The sequence below is a fragment of the Lipomyces doorenjongii genome, assembly GCF_038497915.1.
Source record: "Lipomyces doorenjongii strain NRRL Y-27504 unplaced genomic scaffold V1508scaffold_32, whole genome shotgun sequence".
NCBI lineage: Eukaryota > Fungi > Ascomycota > Lipomycetes > Lipomycetales > Lipomycetaceae > Lipomyces > Lipomyces doorenjongii.
Genome location: NW_027118099.1, coordinates 170,255 through 187,143, shown reverse-complemented (window position 1 = coordinate 187,143; position 16,889 = coordinate 170,255). Strand labels below are relative to the sequence as shown.

At 48.5% G+C, this 16,889-nt stretch overlaps 9 protein-coding genes across 9 annotated transcripts; 5 read left to right on the top strand and 4 right to left on the bottom strand.

Annotated features, from left to right (window-relative positions):
- Positions 1-197: 197 nt before the first annotated feature.
- Positions 198-1,195, bottom strand: V1508DRAFT_165426 (splicing factor 3B subunit 5/RDS3 complex subunit 10). The gene is made up of 4 exons (XM_066936083.1): positions 1,054-1,195; positions 901-983; positions 694-817; positions 198-630 (listed from the first exon to the last, which is right to left on the bottom strand). The coding sequence occupies exons 1-4, from the start codon at positions 1,054-1,056 to the stop codon at positions 583-585; spliced, it is 258 nt and encodes an 85-aa protein (XP_066795225.1). The 5' UTR covers positions 1,057-1,195; the 3' UTR covers positions 198-582.
- A 51-nt stretch (positions 1,196-1,246) lies between these two features.
- On the top strand, positions 1,247-4,535 carry V1508DRAFT_419467 (timeless protein-domain-containing protein). The gene is made up of 6 exons (XM_066940605.1): positions 1,247-1,710; positions 1,764-2,359; positions 2,407-2,523; positions 2,570-2,663; positions 2,711-3,969; positions 4,027-4,535. Exons 1-6 carry the CDS (start codon positions 1,377-1,379, stop codon positions 4,468-4,470), a joined length of 2,844 nt encoding a protein of 947 aa, XP_066795224.1. The 5' UTR covers positions 1,247-1,376; the 3' UTR covers positions 4,471-4,535.
- A 98-nt stretch (positions 4,536-4,633) lies between these two features.
- On the top strand, positions 4,634-6,010 carry V1508DRAFT_419464 (uncharacterized protein). Its single transcript, XM_066940604.1, has 7 exons — positions 4,634-4,787; positions 4,866-4,941; positions 4,992-5,001; positions 5,064-5,176; positions 5,236-5,325; positions 5,370-5,702; positions 5,775-6,010. The coding sequence occupies exons 1-7, from the start codon at positions 4,686-4,688 to the stop codon at positions 5,897-5,899; spliced, it is 849 nt and encodes a 282-aa protein (XP_066795223.1). The 5' UTR covers positions 4,634-4,685; the 3' UTR covers positions 5,900-6,010.
- On the bottom strand, positions 5,873-8,665 carry V1508DRAFT_419460 (uncharacterized protein). The gene is made up of 2 exons (XM_066940603.1): positions 8,453-8,665; positions 5,873-8,391 (listed from the first exon to the last, which is right to left on the bottom strand). Exons 1-2 carry the CDS (start codon positions 8,608-8,610, stop codon positions 6,024-6,026), a joined length of 2,526 nt encoding a protein of 841 aa, XP_066795222.1. The 5' UTR covers positions 8,611-8,665; the 3' UTR covers positions 5,873-6,023.
- A 1,481-nt stretch (positions 8,666-10,146) lies between these two features.
- V1508DRAFT_419454 (S-adenosyl-L-methionine-dependent methyltransferase) lies at positions 10,147-11,122 on the bottom strand. Its single transcript, XM_066940602.1, has one exon. It carries the CDS (start codon positions 10,898-10,900, stop codon positions 10,187-10,189), a length of 714 nt encoding a protein of 237 aa, XP_066795221.1. The 5' UTR covers positions 10,901-11,122; the 3' UTR covers positions 10,147-10,186.
- V1508DRAFT_419453 (CAP Gly-rich domain-containing protein) lies at positions 10,899-11,898 on the top strand. The gene has a single exon (XM_066940601.1). It carries the CDS (start codon positions 11,087-11,089, stop codon positions 11,834-11,836), a length of 750 nt encoding a protein of 249 aa, XP_066795220.1. The 5' UTR covers positions 10,899-11,086; the 3' UTR covers positions 11,837-11,898.
- On the bottom strand, positions 11,846-14,122 carry V1508DRAFT_419452 (Mif2/CENP-C like-domain-containing protein). The gene is made up of 3 exons (XM_066940600.1): positions 12,390-14,122; positions 12,089-12,343; positions 11,846-12,040 (listed from the first exon to the last, which is right to left on the bottom strand). The coding sequence occupies exons 1-3, from the start codon at positions 13,798-13,800 to the stop codon at positions 11,937-11,939; spliced, it is 1,770 nt and encodes a 589-aa protein (XP_066795219.1). The 5' UTR covers positions 13,801-14,122; the 3' UTR covers positions 11,846-11,936.
- Positions 14,123-14,279: 157 nt separating this feature from the next.
- V1508DRAFT_404893 (ribonuclease HII-domain-containing protein) lies at positions 14,280-15,428 on the top strand (the record flags this gene model as incomplete). The annotated part of the gene is made up of 4 exons (XM_066938661.1): positions 14,280-14,520; positions 14,575-15,105; positions 15,155-15,284; positions 15,341-15,428. The coding sequence occupies 4 exons, from the start codon at positions 14,280-14,282 to the stop codon at positions 15,426-15,428; spliced, it is 990 nt and encodes a 329-aa protein (XP_066795218.1).
- A 274-nt stretch (positions 15,429-15,702) lies between these two features.
- On the top strand, positions 15,703-16,646 carry V1508DRAFT_398146 (P-loop containing nucleoside triphosphate hydrolase protein; the record flags this gene model as incomplete). The annotated part of the gene is made up of 5 exons (XM_066938194.1): positions 15,703-15,755; positions 15,870-16,008; positions 16,064-16,069; positions 16,129-16,491; positions 16,542-16,646. 5 exons carry the CDS (start codon positions 15,703-15,705, stop codon positions 16,644-16,646), a joined length of 666 nt encoding a protein of 221 aa, XP_066795217.1.
- Positions 16,647-16,889: the final 243 nt, after the last annotated feature.

Sequence of the window (16,889 nt, the reverse complement as noted above, 5' to 3'; positions counted from 1 at the left end):
CGGTTGGGCTAGCTTCTGCCGTTGTAAACCTCTCCCATGACGATTATGATAGTACAGTAAGATTATCTATAAAGCGTCACAGGAATATAACAATACCACCTCCCTAGTGAGCCGCTGATGAGGTACCCAAAAGTACAAGAATATCAGAAATCGACACTTTCGTATACGATTACTAATAATTCATAAAGCTCACAGCGCAAGTGGTCACAATACTCTGGAAACCAACTCCATTGCTGTCGGGCCGCTTCTATTTCAGAAGTTGACAATTTCAAATATGAGATCGCCATCATGATTGTGCGATACAGTAAACTACAGTTAAGTACAAAAGTACATCTATATCATAGCAGTTATGACAAAGGGGACCGTCTGCTGACTATATCATCAGTTACCACTAGTCCTACCAGCCCGGCAATGCCCGAATCAATGTATCTAAACCAAGCAAATGCCTCTACTCTCCACGGAGCTACTAACCGGCAAACAAGCTACGTGACGAAACAAAAAACTGCTACTTTGTCAGCACTTCAGCCGCATGCTGTCTCGCAATTATCAACACGTATTCCAAGAGCGTCTGAAACTATCTTTTCATATCTCTTCCTTCTCCTTGGGTGGTCCGCAGGGTTGAATCATTTTCTATGACGTCGTCAATCACATCAATCCTCAATTCCACTCAAATTAGACGCCAGAAAAACATACGTCGACGAACTGCATCCGTACACGCTCCTGCGGCTCATTAAACGCGACTGAAAAATGTTCAAGCATTGCTGGGTGCCCGATATAGGACGCCAATGAGTCCCTGTGCACGTTTGAGACCCATTCACTGCGCAGTAGGTCAGTATCCTCCAGCTACCGAGAATAATAAAGAATTAAGGTTACGATCGAGAAAAGTGAAATGACACGTACTGCTTTGTAGTATCCGCGTGGCCGACGCCGACGTAGCGGGTTTGTAATTGTTCTAGTTGTTGCTGAGCGCGTAGTTTATCAGCCTAAATAAATCGCCGTCAGTATTATCGTACCGGAAATAATCATGCCAATATTATATTACGGCAACCTCACCATTTATGATTCGTTTGTTTGTACTATCGTCGTGATATCGCACAGAAGATGAAAGAACATGAGATGCTAAATTTCCACGAATGCCCACGGAACTTTTGTGGCCTATTAGGATGCATAACCCTAACCTTCTCGAGCTATTGGTGAAATTGTTCAGCTTCCATCCAGGGTTTGGGCATTGTAATGGATACCCTAACCCAGAGTTGGCGACGCGTTGGATTTCTATTGATTAGTGAACTGCGCGACTCAATGACCTACTACTTAAGCCGCGTCGCCATACTCCATCACCCATTGCCAGCATCAATTTTCGATTGATGTAGTATCAAATGGAGGTAGTAGACAGCCTATATGAACAGCCCGAGGTAACCGACGTGGATCCAACAGTCGGCGCCCACGTCACGTCCTTGATATCTGCTCTAGGTGGGCCAGACCACTCGCTCCCCAACCATCCCTATGTCCTCGGCGACGACGCGCTCGCGTGTTTAAAGGACCTCAAAAGATGGATAAAGGCATATGACGAGAAGCTGAATCGTTTGGACGTCGCAAGGACTATCTCCAAGACGAGCTTAGTCACTGAGGATTTATTGCAGATTTTGACAGATTGGGAGGTGAGTCGGACTCAATGTACTATGAATGAGTTTCGGACCGCGCTGGCATGTCGTGAGTATTTCTGATAATATGATAATTTGACGTTTGGTAACGGCATGGTGTAGTTGAGCTTTTGGTGCCGTTGACGTGGCCATTACAATTGGAAGGACTGAGAAATACAATGGCGACGAATAAACATAAATCGCACGTTGAACGGGCTCAGCGGTTATACAAGCACTCCATAATTAACCATCCGACCCAAAAAGTCCTCCAAGCGGTGGCATGTGTCGCGTTACCGTCCATCTCTCGGACACCTCGCGATCGCACGCCGAGGGATGAGGGTATCATCCGTCTTGTGTTGTATTTCTTCCGCAACATTGCGATGATCGAGAGCACGTCGGACTCAATACTAGACGAGGGCCTGACAGCAGCAATCCTCGCGTTTGCACAGCAGAATATTTTCGATTTAATAAGTGCGCTCGGATCAGGTGTCTCGGATGTGCTGAATGTGATTGACCTGCAACTAGTAGAACTGGTGTTCCAAATCGTGAAGGGCATTGATCCGGATACTTTACATTGCAAACCATCGAAATCGTTCGTAACGAAACAGGCACAGCCGACGCTTTCGTGGCTCAGATTGGAAAATGAGAGTGAAATGAAATCAAAGGTCGCGGCAACGCGACATAATCGATTCGGCACCATGACGTCTCTTGTCGTTGCTGTATGAATTTCGAACTATCCCACGTTGAAATGTATTGATGGGATTAGGATAAAACACGGTTGACAGTATCCGGTCAGCAATCGCTGGAAGATTCTGGTTCTGCAATGGACAAGCTCGACAAGTTAAAGAAATGGAGACGACCGCCTGGCGGATTCCGACGAACAGTACGTGGCTTCGATTCAGAGCATGGATTTGGGCTGATTATTGCAGAACAATGACCTACAGAAAAAGACTTTGATATCCGGCGACGCGCAGAAAGCGCTTGCCAATTTCGTGGACGAGTTTTTAGATTCTGCATTCAATCGTGCGTGTAGCTGATATTTTAAGGAATTCCACATTGACAAGATGTAGCACTATTTATCAGCATCCGAAAAGAAATCGAGCGAGAATCCAGCCGTGTAGAAGATCACCACGAAGAGCAATTCCTGTATCTAGTGTCCTGGTTCCTCTCCGCCGAACTGGCACGGCAACGCACTATCCCAAACGCCGACCATGGCTTCGGTCTCGTCGCCGGCGTACTCGATCAGCAATCACTCGTCACGGTAACCAAACTCCTCCGCACCGCTGTGGAGAACAAACACATGCGCAAGCTCGGCTACGCGATGCACTGCTTCAAACAGATCATACTGCTCACTTCCGCAATGTCATCCACCGACGTTGAAACTAACCAGGAGATCGCTGAAAATATGATTTCGCGGCTGTTTTATGAGGAGGCGACATTGGATTTGTTGGCCTCGTTGCCGAACGTCTTGCACGGCGCTTCAGTCTCATTGATGACAGCATGCTGCGAATTAGTGTACATGGTGCTCAAAATTCTCGAGTCATATTCCAAACAAAACACCCATTTATACATCCGCGGCAAAAAAAAGAGGACTCGAAGACCAAAATCGTCAAACTCGCCGGACGATACAAACGATAAAGGCTATGCCGTGCTCTCATCTGACGAGGACGACACCCTAGCACATCAACAATCCAACGAACGCTACTTCGAATTCGCGCGGTTTGAACGGAAATTCTTCACGCAGAATTGCATCGACATGTTTCGTTCCGTGCTAGCGACGTACGCCGATCTCTCAGACCAGCAAATCAAACGCATCATCGCGTTCTTCCACCGCATCTTCTTCAAACGCGAAGAAGAAGTATTATTGTATAGGCTTGATTTCATGCTTGTCCTGCACCGCTGTTTGGATCCCCGTGAGGGTATCAGTCACTCAAATTCTGCGAGGAAGGAAGTGGAGCTGTTTATGAACCATTATGTCCGAAAGTTGGCGAAGGCGCTTGTGGAGAGACCGGCATTGTACGTTGAGCTTTTGTTTACGAAGATGCCGGATACGTTGTTTTTCTTGAAATACGGCCATGATGAGGAGAAGCACCTAAAGCGGAAGCGCGAGAAGACGAAGCTAGCCGGGGATAGGAATCGGGAGAGTGGAAGTGAAGACGATCATGCTATGAGTATCATTGATGATAGGTCTGACAGCGATAACGTGGACGTGGGCGGGGGCGATGATGCCTGCGACATCGATGATGTCGCGAAGGTCGACGATGACGGTGTCAAACGAACAAACCGGGCAAAACGTGCCATCAAGAAATCCTCCATGAAACCGGACAAGGTAAGTTCCCTATAACGATCCTCCTCCTATGTCATGTCGTATACTAACGCAATTTAGAAACGCTCCAAGAGAGTACGAGAGAAATCAGATGACGAATCACTTTCATCGAGACATGCAAAGCCGCCGAAAGTGTACTTGTCGAAGGAATATGTTACGGATAGTGATGTTGATGACGAAGAGGTCGGTGTGCTTGCACCTGATCCTGAAAGTGTTATTTTCTACGATGAGGATGTGGACGTGCTTGATCGTGGTACAATAACAAGTAGTAGAGTAGTTCGCGTGGACGTCGAAGTAGACGCGGATAGTGCTGAGGATGTGTCCAATCCCGACGTGGATGATGGTCGTGACGACAGTGAAAGTGACATTGGCGAGAGCGAGCGCGACCGCAGTAGTAGTAGCAGAATCGGCGGTGCGACTCAGACAGTAGGCGGCGATCAACAAAATGAAGGACAGATGAGGAAAAATGATGAATCACAAGGCGAAGATGACTTAGAGGCATAAATTTTTAAATGTATCTTGTTAGTTAAGTTATATAACTTAAATGAAATATCTGTGGCTTCAGTTAAGCAATGGATTTAACCCTAACCCTCATATCAGCACACATTTCAATAACCTAACCCACAACAGGACTTGCGTCCATCTCAGTTACTTCTGGTTGCGCTCATTTGCATTTGCCTCCAGTTTTGTAGACCTCGGATCTTTACAGAGTATTTTCAATGCAGGTTGACAGGCAAGCGAAAGAGCAAGAAGGTACACCTGAGTACACAGTCTACCTCCGTTTTCCATTTCCGAGGAATGGATTCCCTGAGCCACACCCTGTAAGTCCGAGATCAATTGCGCGCATGACTTGAGCTTAGTGCTGGGTTATGGAATGATGTAGCTAACAGAGGGACTAGATTGATTGGAATCAAGATAAAGAAAATGAGCTATGGAGTATCCTTTCCCGCGCGCATAAGCGGACTGAAATAAGATGTACGTCCTGGGTGCCTTGCGCGCCATCGTGAGATACTAATATGAAATAGGGCCACAATTGTACGTCTGCAACCCCCACCGCTCCCTGATGACTTCCAACTACTGACAAGTGCGTGTAACAGGGCGGAGTATTTCAACGTTTCAATTCCGTTCTTGTTGCAGCAGGCTGCCTGGCTGTACGAGCGCGAACTGCAACAAGTACGCGAAGAAATGCAGCGGGTCACTTCACAGAGCGGTGCGTCTGCTTCTGCTGTTTTCCGTTGAATTGGTTTGAGTGGTGCTGACGTTGCGTAGCCGTATTATCAGAACAGACACTATTACATTCCAGCCGCAGTTTCACATCCACCAACATGCCTCCGACCCGAATAAAAAAATCACCAGACCGTACGTCCCCCTCATATTCTACCCCATCCGCTCTAACAGTCCAGATATTTCCGCGTCAACACTCAATTTTCGCACGCGGCTCCAACAACACGCAGACGCCAGATCAGAAGAATCAATCTCCACCTCTTCCCACTACTCCGACGACAATCAAGAACGAGACCAAGAACATACTTTCGTCCCGTTATTTTCTAATGAAGATCATACCTCAGCAACGGCGGCAAATCTGAAGTCTTCATTCGCGCGCACAGGATTCAGAACTCAAACCGCGCGACGACCCGGCGTAGTGGAACGACCAACAAGTATGAATAGCGCTGCATTGACTGCGACACGTGGGTCGAAACCTAATAGTACTGGTAGTTCGTTTAGTGATATATCTGGTTCGTTCGTCTTATTTCGTGTTAATATTTTGTTCTCCATGGACATTTGTGCATGTCAGGCTAATGACGTAGATGCCAGTATTAGTCGGTCGGCGCTGGAAGAAGCGCTATTAAGTGACTTGAAACAAGGGGGTGGAATGTCAAGTCGGATATCGACCATATCAGGCGCTTTAAGGAGTAAATATTTCGAAAGATAGCCATAGGGTACCGAGCATATATACATACATTACCATTAAAATTGCATCACTACAGATACAAACGAATCCATTTCAACTAAATTACACGTTTTACCAAGGCATTAATAAGCAAAAGTTATGAAAATTACAAATGTTTTATCGGTTTGTAATCAGGCGGTAGTCCGTCCCGCACAATCTTTCCTTTCTCAGCAAAATGCGCGCCCTTGTCAGACATGCCAATCACAGACGCCGTATTGTCAATCTCCGTAGTCGACCACCCGTACGGATCACGTGGGATCCAGAGAAACGGTGCGACCGCATGGACCGCAGGAGAATCGTACGCCCCACGTTCTTCCTCGACTGTGTATTCGGGCACTGGCCAGTCGGGCACCATTGTCTGCTTCATCTCGAGGTAGGACGAGTAGATGTCAGGGCGGAGGAAGCGAAAGATTGGTTTTGAGAATTTGGCTTTTTTGCGATTGGCTTCGTATGTGGTGGATGCTTCGCTGAGCTTATGTGTCCCGGATTTCTCGGCCAGTGTCGGTGTCGTGGCGGTACCAGTGGGAGAGGAGCGGTCGAGACCGAGACAGTGCGCGTGTTCCATTTCGATCGATTTCGGCAGAGCATCGATGAGCGGGACCACCGCGTGTTGGAGCGTGATCTGGAAGAAGACTGTGAAGAGGAGCATGACTGCTGTGAGAACAATGCAGGCCCAGTTCTTGCCGACCGCGAAGAGACCGAGCAAGCACACGAGCGCGAGGTAGAGGCCGGTGAAGGTCTGCCAGAGTGCACGCGGGTAGCCGAGACCGGTGAGATCCAGAGGTGGTTGGTAGACGTACATCAAGTTGTACAGGTACGCGACGTACAAAACTGCGAAGCCAACGCCGGAGAAGAGTAAGATGACGGGCGAGATGATAGAGTACGTGATCGCGATGACAGCCAAGTTGGTATATACCGGGAAAAGGGTACCCCAGCCGATGGCCGACAAGCTCGACCAACGGTTGTACATTTTGCGGGGGGTGTTGTCGAGGAAGGACATAATACGGAAGAGAATGAGGCCGACGATTTGCAGCAAGATACCTCCACCGATGGAGAGACCTTGGAGAAGCAAGTACGCTATATAGAAGTTACTTGCCTTCGGCAAATTGGTGGCAAGCAGACTCGTAGCCGAAGACGGGTTGTCGATAATCTGCGTGACGACGGACGAGGCAGACGACGCGATAGTAGTAACTAAAAACACTTGGATGACCTGGAACGCAAAGTACGAGTTCTGGACATGCAGCTCGACAAGTGAATGAGACGGCGCACCAGCAAGGCGGGCCATGAGACGCAAGATAACAGGCAGCACTGCCATGAGAGCAGCAAGCATAATCGTCGGCAAGAGCGCCGTCACCAAGCCATACAGGACATGAGGCATGTTCAAGATAAAGCTCAAGAAATGCACCTTGTCCGTGAGGTAGGTGATGTTGGAGATCGCACCGACGACGGCGACAGGAATAGCCCAGAAGATGATGAGCACGACAATGAACGCGGTCGTGGCGGACGTGCGGATCAGACGCTCCCACCAGAAGAATCGCAAGCTTGGCCAGATAATATCTTCGGGGTGCAGACCGATGTAACGCGGAGCCATATGCAAAGGCAAGTGGTGCGCGACCAGCTGGTAGGCATCAAAAGCAGCCTCGGGCGAGTTGAATTCTATAAAAACCGAGTTGAGCTTTTTGGCCGACATGTAGTTAACCTGCATTTCATTGATCTCTTGGTCGAGCTCTGCTAGCTTGCTGCGATTGTATTCGATCGTGTCGACCTTCTTGCCTACGATCGGCTTGAGTCTCTTAGTCGGACGCTTGTTCTGAGGGACATAGGCGTCGATGGTGACACCCTGTTCGACGGTCGCATCTGCACCGGCCTTCTTATCTGTCTTGAGCTTGTTCTTCACAGCTGTCTTGAGAAGCTTGACTTCGGCGGCCTCGAGCTGCAGCGCGAGCTTGTCACGCTCGGCAACTTTGTCGGCCAGATCTTTGTGATTGCGATTAATCCAGACGTTCCGCGCCTCGGGGAATAAGCTGAGTAGTGTGCGCTCGTTAAGGTAGCTCTCAGGGACAGTCTGGAAGAGCACTGTCCGGAAGGAGACGCGGTTCCAGTACCGGGGTGAAGTCAATACAGCTTGGCGGACCGCGATGAAGTAGACGAACTCACGGTAGATGACGAAGAGGATAAAGCCGAAAAAGAACCAACACAAGAAGACCTGGGCGTAGTATCGTTTCTGATTCGAGATGTTTGAGAATGAGAGCAGATCAAGACCAGTCTGGCCGCCGCCGCCAGTCGCGTTGACAGGCAGCAAAATAGGCCAGAGCATGATTATGCCGACACAGGAGATGAAGACTACGAGCTTGAGATAGCGCAGGAAGAAGTAGCCGTCGAGGCCCGTTTGGCGCAGAACGTAGACGTCAGGCTTGAAGACTAAGGCCTTCAACCAGGCAAAGTAACCGGACGGCAACGGCTCAGTTCGTTCACTAGGATCGTTAGCGCCTTACGCGACGAAATGTGCTTGTGCCAGAGACAACAGACACGTACTCTTCAGGAACGGACTCGAGAAATGTCTTTGGCTGATATATGCGCTTGTCTTCGGGGCGGAGAAGTACAAAGCTCAACAGGAACGCGAGGAAGATGAAGCCGTTGAAGACGATGGCCGAGACGAAAGCGGAGGTCGAGGACGACTCAGAGGTAGCCATTCTGCCTTGTCTTTTCTGTTAATTGGCTGACGATTCGACTGACAGACTAGTAAAGGGGGAGATGCAAATCACCGAGGCATACGGTAAATAAATAAAGGGTCCTCCGTCGCGACCGTTGCTGATCTTCAAATCGCCTTATATTTTGGGGCCATAATTCAGGCATGCCTGCGGCACAAATGGCCATCCATGGTAAGAAGCAGCGGTGGCGGTGCGATTTATTCCGGAAACAGACTAGTATGACTCCCAAATGCCGCACCATAGGACTTTCGGCAAACCTTATACTTAGCAGTGAAAACACTTTTAAAGGGTTAGGAATTTATTCTGTAGCATGACTTCCAGGACTAAAAGGGTATTGTACGGCAGATGCTGGCCCTCGTTAACCGTATCCGGCATAGCACAGTTTGACTAGGTAGCCTGCGCTAGCCGTATTTAGAGGCATGGGCAGCTGTGACATGAAGCCGATGGATGGAACGCGCTTCTCGAATGCCGCAGAACGGCCCCCCCACTCCCCTCCTGTGGATATATAGGATATAGATATATATAGTACATTCAGTTTAAACAGGATAATATCGCATACTCGCAACTCATGGGCAATAATAATGATTAAACAGTCTATGCATGTACCATCGTTCGTTTGCCTAATTCATCGCGCACACACCCCCATATTATTTTCCACTGACTTGCCCTGCATGTCCCACCAGCTGGCCCACCATTATACCTAGTAACACAGTCGTATCGTGTCTGTATTCACAACCAGCGCAAATGAATATGATCCACTAGTGGTTCTATCTGTCTTGTCAGAGACTGTGCAGCTCGATAGGCATTGTGGCTGCCTGTGGCTGGCTTTCTCAAGGATGACGTAGCTCCGAACGTCACTGCGGCGGTGTTAAGGGCGATCATTTCGTCACCTGAGCGCGTCGCACAAAAAAATGCCAAGCCTCGAGTGCGGCGTCTGTGCGATTGCCACGCCAATTCAGGATGAATTTGCCTCGGCTCCTAATCGAACGTGCACACTACAGTAATAGACAGAATACCATCACCATAATCTGTCGACGTGTGGACTGTTGGTCCATCTTCATATTCCTCTTCATTTTCGGTTGATATAAGAACGATTGAGACAGTCATACTCCACAACGCGAAGGGAAGCCAATTAACATTACTCTTATATAACGTAAAGTGGAAAGGAACGCTTGATAAATAATCAACTGTTGACAAAATGTTCATTGCCTTTCGTTATTCGAGACTCGGTTTTTATGCCATTGACATTTTTGTGCTCGCGATTTTACTTACTGGCAGGATACGGGCTCCGTGTACAGAAAAATAAACAAACAAATGATCACACTCCTCAATCTATTCTACTAGCAGCCATGATTATGTCGACAATTGCGGTGCAACTTCTTCAAATGAGGGCCGGTCGCGTCAGGTAACGCGCCTAATGTCCATGTACACCACAAACCCTCATATATTGATCGCAACTGCGCCTTAGTCGTATCACATTAGACTCGCTAGCAAAAATGCTTTAACTGATAATAATATTATTGTCATGGATATGTTTATTTTATCTATCGTACAGTACCTATCGAAAATCCTTACCACGCTCAATAATAACCCACCAATTATCCCGCTCATACCCGCCTTCAACGACCTTCCCACCCGCAGCTTCAACATCAGCTTCAATCTCGCCCTTGCGATACAAATGATAATACCGCTCCACCACCGTCCGCGCGCCATCTTTCTCCGTAACCCAAGGCACCATGACGTCCTGCGCGTGCCCTTCGTCCCACCCTCGTCTCGAGTTTTTTTGTTCCAAAGCCCAGACGTACACTAACGCCGTCCCCCCTTGTCGCAATGCACGTAATATACTCCTCACCGCCTCGAGTCGCCGCTCCGGTGTCGCGAAATGATGCACGACGGCAATCGATATCGCAAAATCGAACCGCGACTTCCGGAACGGCGCTTCAATCCCGTCCGCAATACCCACATCCACAAACTTCTTCTTCCCGACCTCCTTGCCCGTGCGCGCCAGCTCAATAAGCTTGCTAGATCGATCGCTGCCGAGTATATAGATCTCCGGATTCACAGATAGGTATTTTCCATTCCCGCATCCGATGTCAAGACCTACTGAACCCCGTGGGCGGGACTCTAGGTAGCGCTGCACGATCGGCCATGGTTTGTACCGCGTTTGTGAGAAGTGCGGTGCGATTTCGTCGTAGATTGCGTGGACGTGCGTGTTTTCGAGCTTGAGCGGATCGGCTGGGTGCGGTGTTGCTGATTGTGATTGTAAAGGCATATTGATAGCGCTGAATAATGTGAGGGAAAAACTTGTGCCCTTATTCGAGCGAACGGAGGACTAAATCGAGCCGCACATAAACAAACGCGTCTTCCGTTGAATCAGTGCACTATTCTTCAAATACTCACCAAAACACAAGCAGTACGATCGACATCCGCACTATCCATCAACAGTTCGAACCTTCATATGGCAGACATCCTTCTACTAGTAACCTCCGAAAACACCTCCTCCGAGCGCAGAATCTCGCCCCACTGGACCCTTGCGCACCTCAAATCCCGGCTCGAACCAATCACAGGAATTCCCTCTTCGTCCCAGCGCCTCTCCCTCTACATTGCACACTCTGAAACGCCAATCCTGCTCACGCCCCCAGATGGGAGGACGGACAACGACTATTCGGTGGGAGAGTTTGGTGATTCTTTGGTGCCGTTTGCAAGGGTGCAAGTTGATGACTCAAGGCCGTTTTCTGCCCAAGAAAATTATACCGACGTTACGCGTGTGGCGAAATTCGAGTTGTCCCAGGAAGAGTACGCCAAACGGGATGATACAGTCCTTGCTTGGAAGAAGCGCAATCAGCTAGGTCGGTTTGCGGAGACTGCGTCGGAGCGCGACAACTTGTTGAATAAAGCCCAGGTGGAAACACGAACGATTCACGTCGGAAAACGGTGTCGTGTCGTCGAACCTTCGGAGCGTCGCGGTATTGTCAAGTTTGTCGGCCGCGTGCCGGAGTTACCGAGAGCGGGGACAGAGGAAAACGATGCGGTCTGGGTCGGCGTTGACTTCGACGAGCCCGTCGGAAAGAACGATGGAACCGTGCAAGGTGTAAAATACTTTGAAGCACGGAAAAATCATGGCTCTTTTTTTAGGCCAGAGAAAGTTGAGGTGGGTGACTTTCCCGAAATCGATGACTTGTCTGATGAAGACGATGAAGAGGTTTAGGATTGTTTGTATCATTATTTATAATACATTTATCGAAGAATATAAACCACATCCAATCGTACAGCTAATATACACAAAACATCAACTTGGTATCACAATTCTAATCTTCCTCCTCCTGGCTTGCGTTGAATAACGTGTCCGTTGACTGCGTGAAAAACAGCATCGCCTTCTTGCTTCCCACATTCCGTAACGAGTAGTAATTTCCTACGTTAGATTAGCGAAACTCACTGACTAAAGTAAGAATGCACCCACCTCTCGGCACAATCGTATGCCCACCGCGTCGTAATCTGAACGTCGTGTCTTGAATAGTCACCTCAACGTGACCCTCAACAACACAGAACGCGAGCGCGTTATGTCGTGATGGCCGGGACCCTTTCTCGCCATGCACGGGCAGCAACACCATCCCCGACGCCATAAACCCGCCAGGCTCGTCAAACGTCTTCGCGAATTTGAACGACGAACTAGCGGTTTGCAGAAACGGAATGGCATGGCCAGATACCGCGAGACCTAGCTTCGTTAGCCCAATTAAAAATGTGCAAAGATAAGAACATACGTCTCTTGACAATCTTCTCGTCGTCCATAAAATCGTTGACTTCTCCAACAACTTCGTCTGGGTCGCTCTCATTTGCAACGTCAGACAACTCCTCCTCGGTTCTGGTCCGTCTAAAGACACTGCCCCCTCTGCTTTTTCGTTGTGTTGATACTCGCGTAGTCATCATGGATTGCGGTGAGTCGACCATAATAATCTCCTTGATCTGTGGCAGAGCCGGGCCCGACTCACGACGCTCACCAAGATTGTAGACTATGCGCTCGTTACGCCAGTACGCGAGTGGCTGCACACGTACTCGTTTTGATCGTCGCACGCCATCTTCTTCCTCGCGAGACCCTGCCGGCGGTTCCGGTATTATCGATTTGATGTTTTGTGATGACGTCCGCGGTTCCGAAACCTGTCGAGATGCACGCGCGGATTGGGAACCAGCCGTCGACAGTATCGGAGCAGCCTTCGCCTTTTCCTTCGAGCTCGTAGCTGCCGGCTTGGACGTAACTTTCTTTGGGGCCACTTTTGGATTCCATGGTACTTTCTTGAGCCTAGCTGACCGCGCCTTAACTACCTTTTTTGATTGTGGCTTCACAAATTCTTTGTCGTCGGGCTCCGCTTCGAATTCAGATAGTTCTGAGACTTCTTCCATGTCCACATCGTCGTCTTCAATCGCAGACTCCGATTCAGACTCTAGTCGTAGAGGCGGACCTGGAATTATCCTCTTCGTCACCGCAGTCTTACCCGCAGCCGACACATTCTTATTCTGTACTTGCAATATGCTCTTCTTCTTAACCTCAGATATTGCATTTGATTTCTTGGCCCTTTGGTCCGTGATTTTTTTAAGTCTCTCTTCACTCTCGCGCTTTTCCCGCTCCTGGAATTCCCTATAGGACCGCACCTTTGCATCAATCTCATCCGGCGCCTGATTTTCCTTTTCGTTCTTATCATCCTCGTCCTCCTCTACGTTCTCCGCGTCCGGCACGCCCGCTTTTAGCTCACTCACAGAATTAGAAGCATGTTCTTCATCCTCTAATACGTCATAATCAGCAATCGCAAACGGCTTCTTTGGCTTCCAATTCTTCGAGGCCAACCCACGCTGCTTCCCTCTAATTGACTGTGGCATAAAGTCCATTTCGGCCGCTGCCTCGATGCTCTCTTCCCGACTCGCGCTAGCCGAGTCCAGTTTCCGCGCAATATCGCTGCGGCGTGCAGGTGAGCCAATATTCGTCTTCACTGGTGTCCGACGCGGCAAGATCCCGGGGCTAGGCAGACCCGCTCGCCGAGGAGACGCAGCCGGTGACTCGACTCGGCTTCGCGACGTCGTGATATCCATGCTCGTCTCGCTGTCCAATGTCTGCGCGTTCTCGTCGTGGTTACCAAACGATGCCGCTTCGGGTGAGAAAAAGGCGTCCATGTTTTCCATGCCGTATGAGTCGCGACTGCGAGTATCTGCTATCCTGATACCGGTTTTCCTGGTATTAAATTAGTACGTTCATCCACAGCATAGCGTATGCAATAGACGTGCCGTCCCGCGACTCCGATTTCGGCAAAGTTCGACGGCCGTGGAGCGCGTTTTGAAATTGGTGACTGCATGCTTGGTTGTATGTAATCGCTTCTGAAATCAAATTATTACAAATCAATTTTAAGAAATTCGACGATAAGCTCCACGTCAAATGTTTTTCTTCTATTAGGAAGATTGGTGTATGATGCAGTTGCGGTTTGGCGCCTTCAGTGATGGTTTGTTTACCTCCGGGGTGATGGATTTGTTTTCGTTGCGGCGGTGTGAGCGGGTTTCGAGGTCCGGGTAATAATATAATTACCCGGACAACACGCTCGCGCCGCGCGGGAGACGGGTGTTCAATTCATACTTTCCATTCATCCATAAGAATGTGAGAAGCAGCAATGGCTGCAGCAATAGCATCACAAGATATCGACGAACTAAGTCAAAATGGCGTGGAGCGAGAGGACTTCGAATTTGAGGGCACATCGCAGGTTTCTGCCGATCTCGACTTCTTGCCCCCAGGAGTCAAGGTGCCGTTCCCGGACATATCGAGTACATATCATACGCCAATTCCAAGAGCGATCAAACTCGGTGAACCCTGCATTTTGGGGGTTGATGAAGCTGGTCGCGGGCCCGTTCTTGGTGGGTTATTGTGACCTGTAAGAAATACACGAAGAAGACTGCTGATGGATGCAGGTGCAATGGTGTACGCGTTGAGTTATTGTTTAAAGCCATACGCCAAAAAATTACCGTCCTTTGGCTTCGCAGATTCGAAACAGTTAACGCACGCTATCCGTATGAGTTTATTCAATAGAATATGCAACAACGGCCAATCGTCCGACAATTCTGAATTATTCGAGAACATAGGCTGGGCCACTCGCATCATGACAGCCCGTGATATTTCAAGCGGCATGCTAAGGTCACAGACTGGAAGAGTATACAATTTGAACGAACAAGCACATGATGCGACCATAACTCTCATCAGCGAGGTTCTGGCAATGGGCGTCAACATTACGGAAATTTACGTGGATACAGTTGGCCCACCAGCATCATATCAGGCCAAGCTGTCGAGGTATTTTCCAAGTATTAAGATTATTGTCACCAAAAAGGCGGACTCTCTATTCCCGATTGTTAGTGTTGCTAGTATTTGTGCGAAAGTAACGAGAGATATATCATTGATGTGTCGTGATGAGAGCGATGGCAGGTGGGGCAGCGGATATCCTTCAGGTAAACCTAATATCTTCATAGCAGTAAATTTGCTTGCTAACCAACTCAGACGGGAAAACTACAAAATGGCTCAAAGATACTGTTGATCCTGTTTTCGGATGGAGCGGTGTCGTCAGGTTCTCATGGCAAACCTCGAAGGATTTGTTAGAAAAACATGAAGGGGCGATTAAAGTTGACTGGTACGTTCGTATGCTTTACATCTGCTCACTTTACAAGCTCAGCTAACTAGGTAAAGGAATGATCAAGACAGTGCTGATATTAGGCAGAGTGCATTGCAATCATCGGGGTATTGGATCGGAAAGCTGGCCACATCGGAGTTCTGAGACCCTTTGCATATATCACTTGTACATTATAATATATAGTAGAATTGTTTTGCGTGCTTCCCAGTTAAGCACACCTAGAAACCTAAAGTTCCAGTGTCGCCCTTATCTGATGACAATTACCCTGATCGAAATTTATGCCGCCCAGCCGTTTCCGAGCAGTTATCGGCCTCGCCTCATACGAAGCAAGATCGTATCTACCGATAACGGCTACGCGAAATTACCTTTAGCCGTTTGATCGGTTCAATTAGGTATATAGAGTGCAAGTTACTGGAAAATGAGTTCAAAAACGTGGGATTACATCGCGAAGATTGTCATGATCGGCGACTCGTAAGTCAATCGTGTACTTATAATTTGGTCAATTATTTCTATGGTTTTCCTATTGCTAGTACAACTTATTGGACCCGTATCTTGCATAGAGAGTGTTAATTTACGAGTTTGCAGGGCCTGCGGAAAGTCGTCGCTCACTGTACGATTGACGGATAATACCTTCAGTGAGAACCACGATGTTACGATTGCTGCGGAAATTGGATCGAAGATTGTGCCAGTAGACGACAATGTATATATTAAGCTACAAATATGGGTATACTTGAGTGCTTGAGACAATGCCATATGAACGAAGTTACTAACAAGCGTAGGATACGGTGCGTGGCTACAGCCCGCAGCACTTCAAAATATATCGCGAGATTCTAATGTCAAATAGGCAGGTCAAGAACACTATCGTGCGGTTACGCGATCATATTTCCGGAATGCGACAGGCTGTCTTTTAGTCTATGATGTAACTCGACGGGATACCTTCCTGCATGTGCAAGAATGGCTGGCAGACCTCCGCGCGCAGGCGGACCCGGAAATCTGCGTGCTGTTAGTAGGCAATAAGTGCGATTTGAGCGATACTCAGCGACAAGTCTCGATACAAGAAGCGCGGGAATGGGCACTCGCGAACGGGTTAATGGATTTTGTGGAGACTAGTGCGAAGACGGGCGATCGGGTAGAGGAAGCCTACCTGCAGGTGGCGCGAGAGATATACTACAAGATTAAAGGTGGCAAGTTCGATGTAAACGATAAGGTGAGTCATACTTACCGGCAGGAGAGCTCATACCAGGCTAACTGTGCCAGACTCATGGAATTAAGATCAACAGCGCCAAATATGGCAACTCCAATGGCCTAAACTTAGACGCCAACTCACAGAATGATGTGGGAGCCAAAGGACGGTGTTGCTAACGCGTCAAAGGATATCTATATTCCGCATGTATTAATAAATGGCACCATCTGCACTGTATGTATGATCTTGGTTATTTTGTGGTTGTTTTTTGGTTCCCATTGGATTGATAGGGTAGTTGTAATTACTGAATAAATCTCATGTGCCTTGATTTCACTCACATGAATGCAAGCCATTTGCATTGCATTGCGGCCAGTCGTATGTCGTCCTCAGTGCGATACTGGCAATTATTCGGCGTACCTACA

What these genes read in the sequence shown, in the direction of transcription:
- V1508DRAFT_165426 (XM_066936083.1), bottom strand. An exon ending in CACGCGGATACTACAAAGCA is followed by an intron (nt 818 to 900) that starts GTACGTGTCATT and finishes CCTACTGCGCAG; the next exon opens with TGAATGGGTCTCAAACGTGC. An exon ending in TACGGATGCAGTTCGTCGAC is followed by an intron (nt 631 to 693) that starts GTATGTTTTTCT and finishes ACGACGTCATAG; the next exon opens with AAAATGATTCAACCCTGCGG.
- V1508DRAFT_419467 (XM_066940605.1), top strand. Translation starts at nt 1,377, where the DNA reads ATGGAGGTAGTAGACAGCCTATATGAACAGCCCGAGGTAACCGACGTG. An exon ending in TCGGACCGCGCTGGCATGTC is followed by an intron (nt 1,711 to 1,763) that starts GTGAGTATTTCT and finishes GGCATGGTGTAG; the next exon opens with TTGAGCTTTTGGTGCCGTTG. An exon ending in TTTAGATTCTGCATTCAATC is followed by an intron (nt 2,664 to 2,710) that starts GTGCGTGTAGCT and finishes GACAAGATGTAG; the next exon opens with CACTATTTATCAGCATCCGA.
- V1508DRAFT_419464 (XM_066940604.1), top strand. Translation starts at nt 4,686, where the DNA reads ATGCAGGTTGACAGGCAAGCGAAAGAGCAAGAAGGTACACCTGAGTAC. An exon ending in GCGGGTCACTTCACAGAGCG is followed by an intron (nt 5,177 to 5,235) that starts GTGCGTCTGCTT and finishes GACGTTGCGTAG; the next exon opens with CCGTATTATCAGAACAGACA. An exon ending in TTCGTTTAGTGATATATCTG is followed by an intron (nt 5,703 to 5,774) that starts GTTCGTTCGTCT and finishes CTAATGACGTAG; the next exon opens with ATGCCAGTATTAGTCGGTCG.
- V1508DRAFT_419460 (XM_066940603.1), bottom strand. Translation starts at nt 8,610, where the DNA reads ATGGCTACCTCTGAGTCGTCCTCGACCTCCGCTTTCGTCTCGGCCATC. An exon ending in CTCGAGTCCGTTCCTGAAGA is followed by an intron (nt 8,392 to 8,452) that starts GTACGTGTCTGT and finishes TAACGATCCTAG; the next exon opens with TGAACGAACTGAGCCGTTGC.
- V1508DRAFT_419454 (XM_066940602.1), bottom strand. Translation starts at nt 10,900, where the DNA reads ATGCCTTTACAATCACAATCAGCAACACCGCACCCAGCCGATCCGCTC.
- V1508DRAFT_419453 (XM_066940601.1), top strand. Translation starts at nt 11,087, where the DNA reads ATGGCAGACATCCTTCTACTAGTAACCTCCGAAAACACCTCCTCCGAG.
- V1508DRAFT_419452 (XM_066940600.1), bottom strand. Translation starts at nt 13,800, where the DNA reads ATGGAAAACATGGACGCCTTTTTCTCACCCGAAGCGGCATCGTTTGGT. An exon ending in CGAGAAGATTGTCAAGAGAC is followed by an intron (nt 12,344 to 12,389) that starts GTATGTTCTTAT and finishes TAACGAAGCTAG; the next exon opens with GTCTCGCGGTATCTGGCCAT. An exon ending in GCATACGATTGTGCCGAGAG is followed by an intron (nt 12,041 to 12,088) that starts GTGGGTGCATTC and finishes AATCTAACGTAG; the next exon opens with GAAATTACTACTCGTTACGG.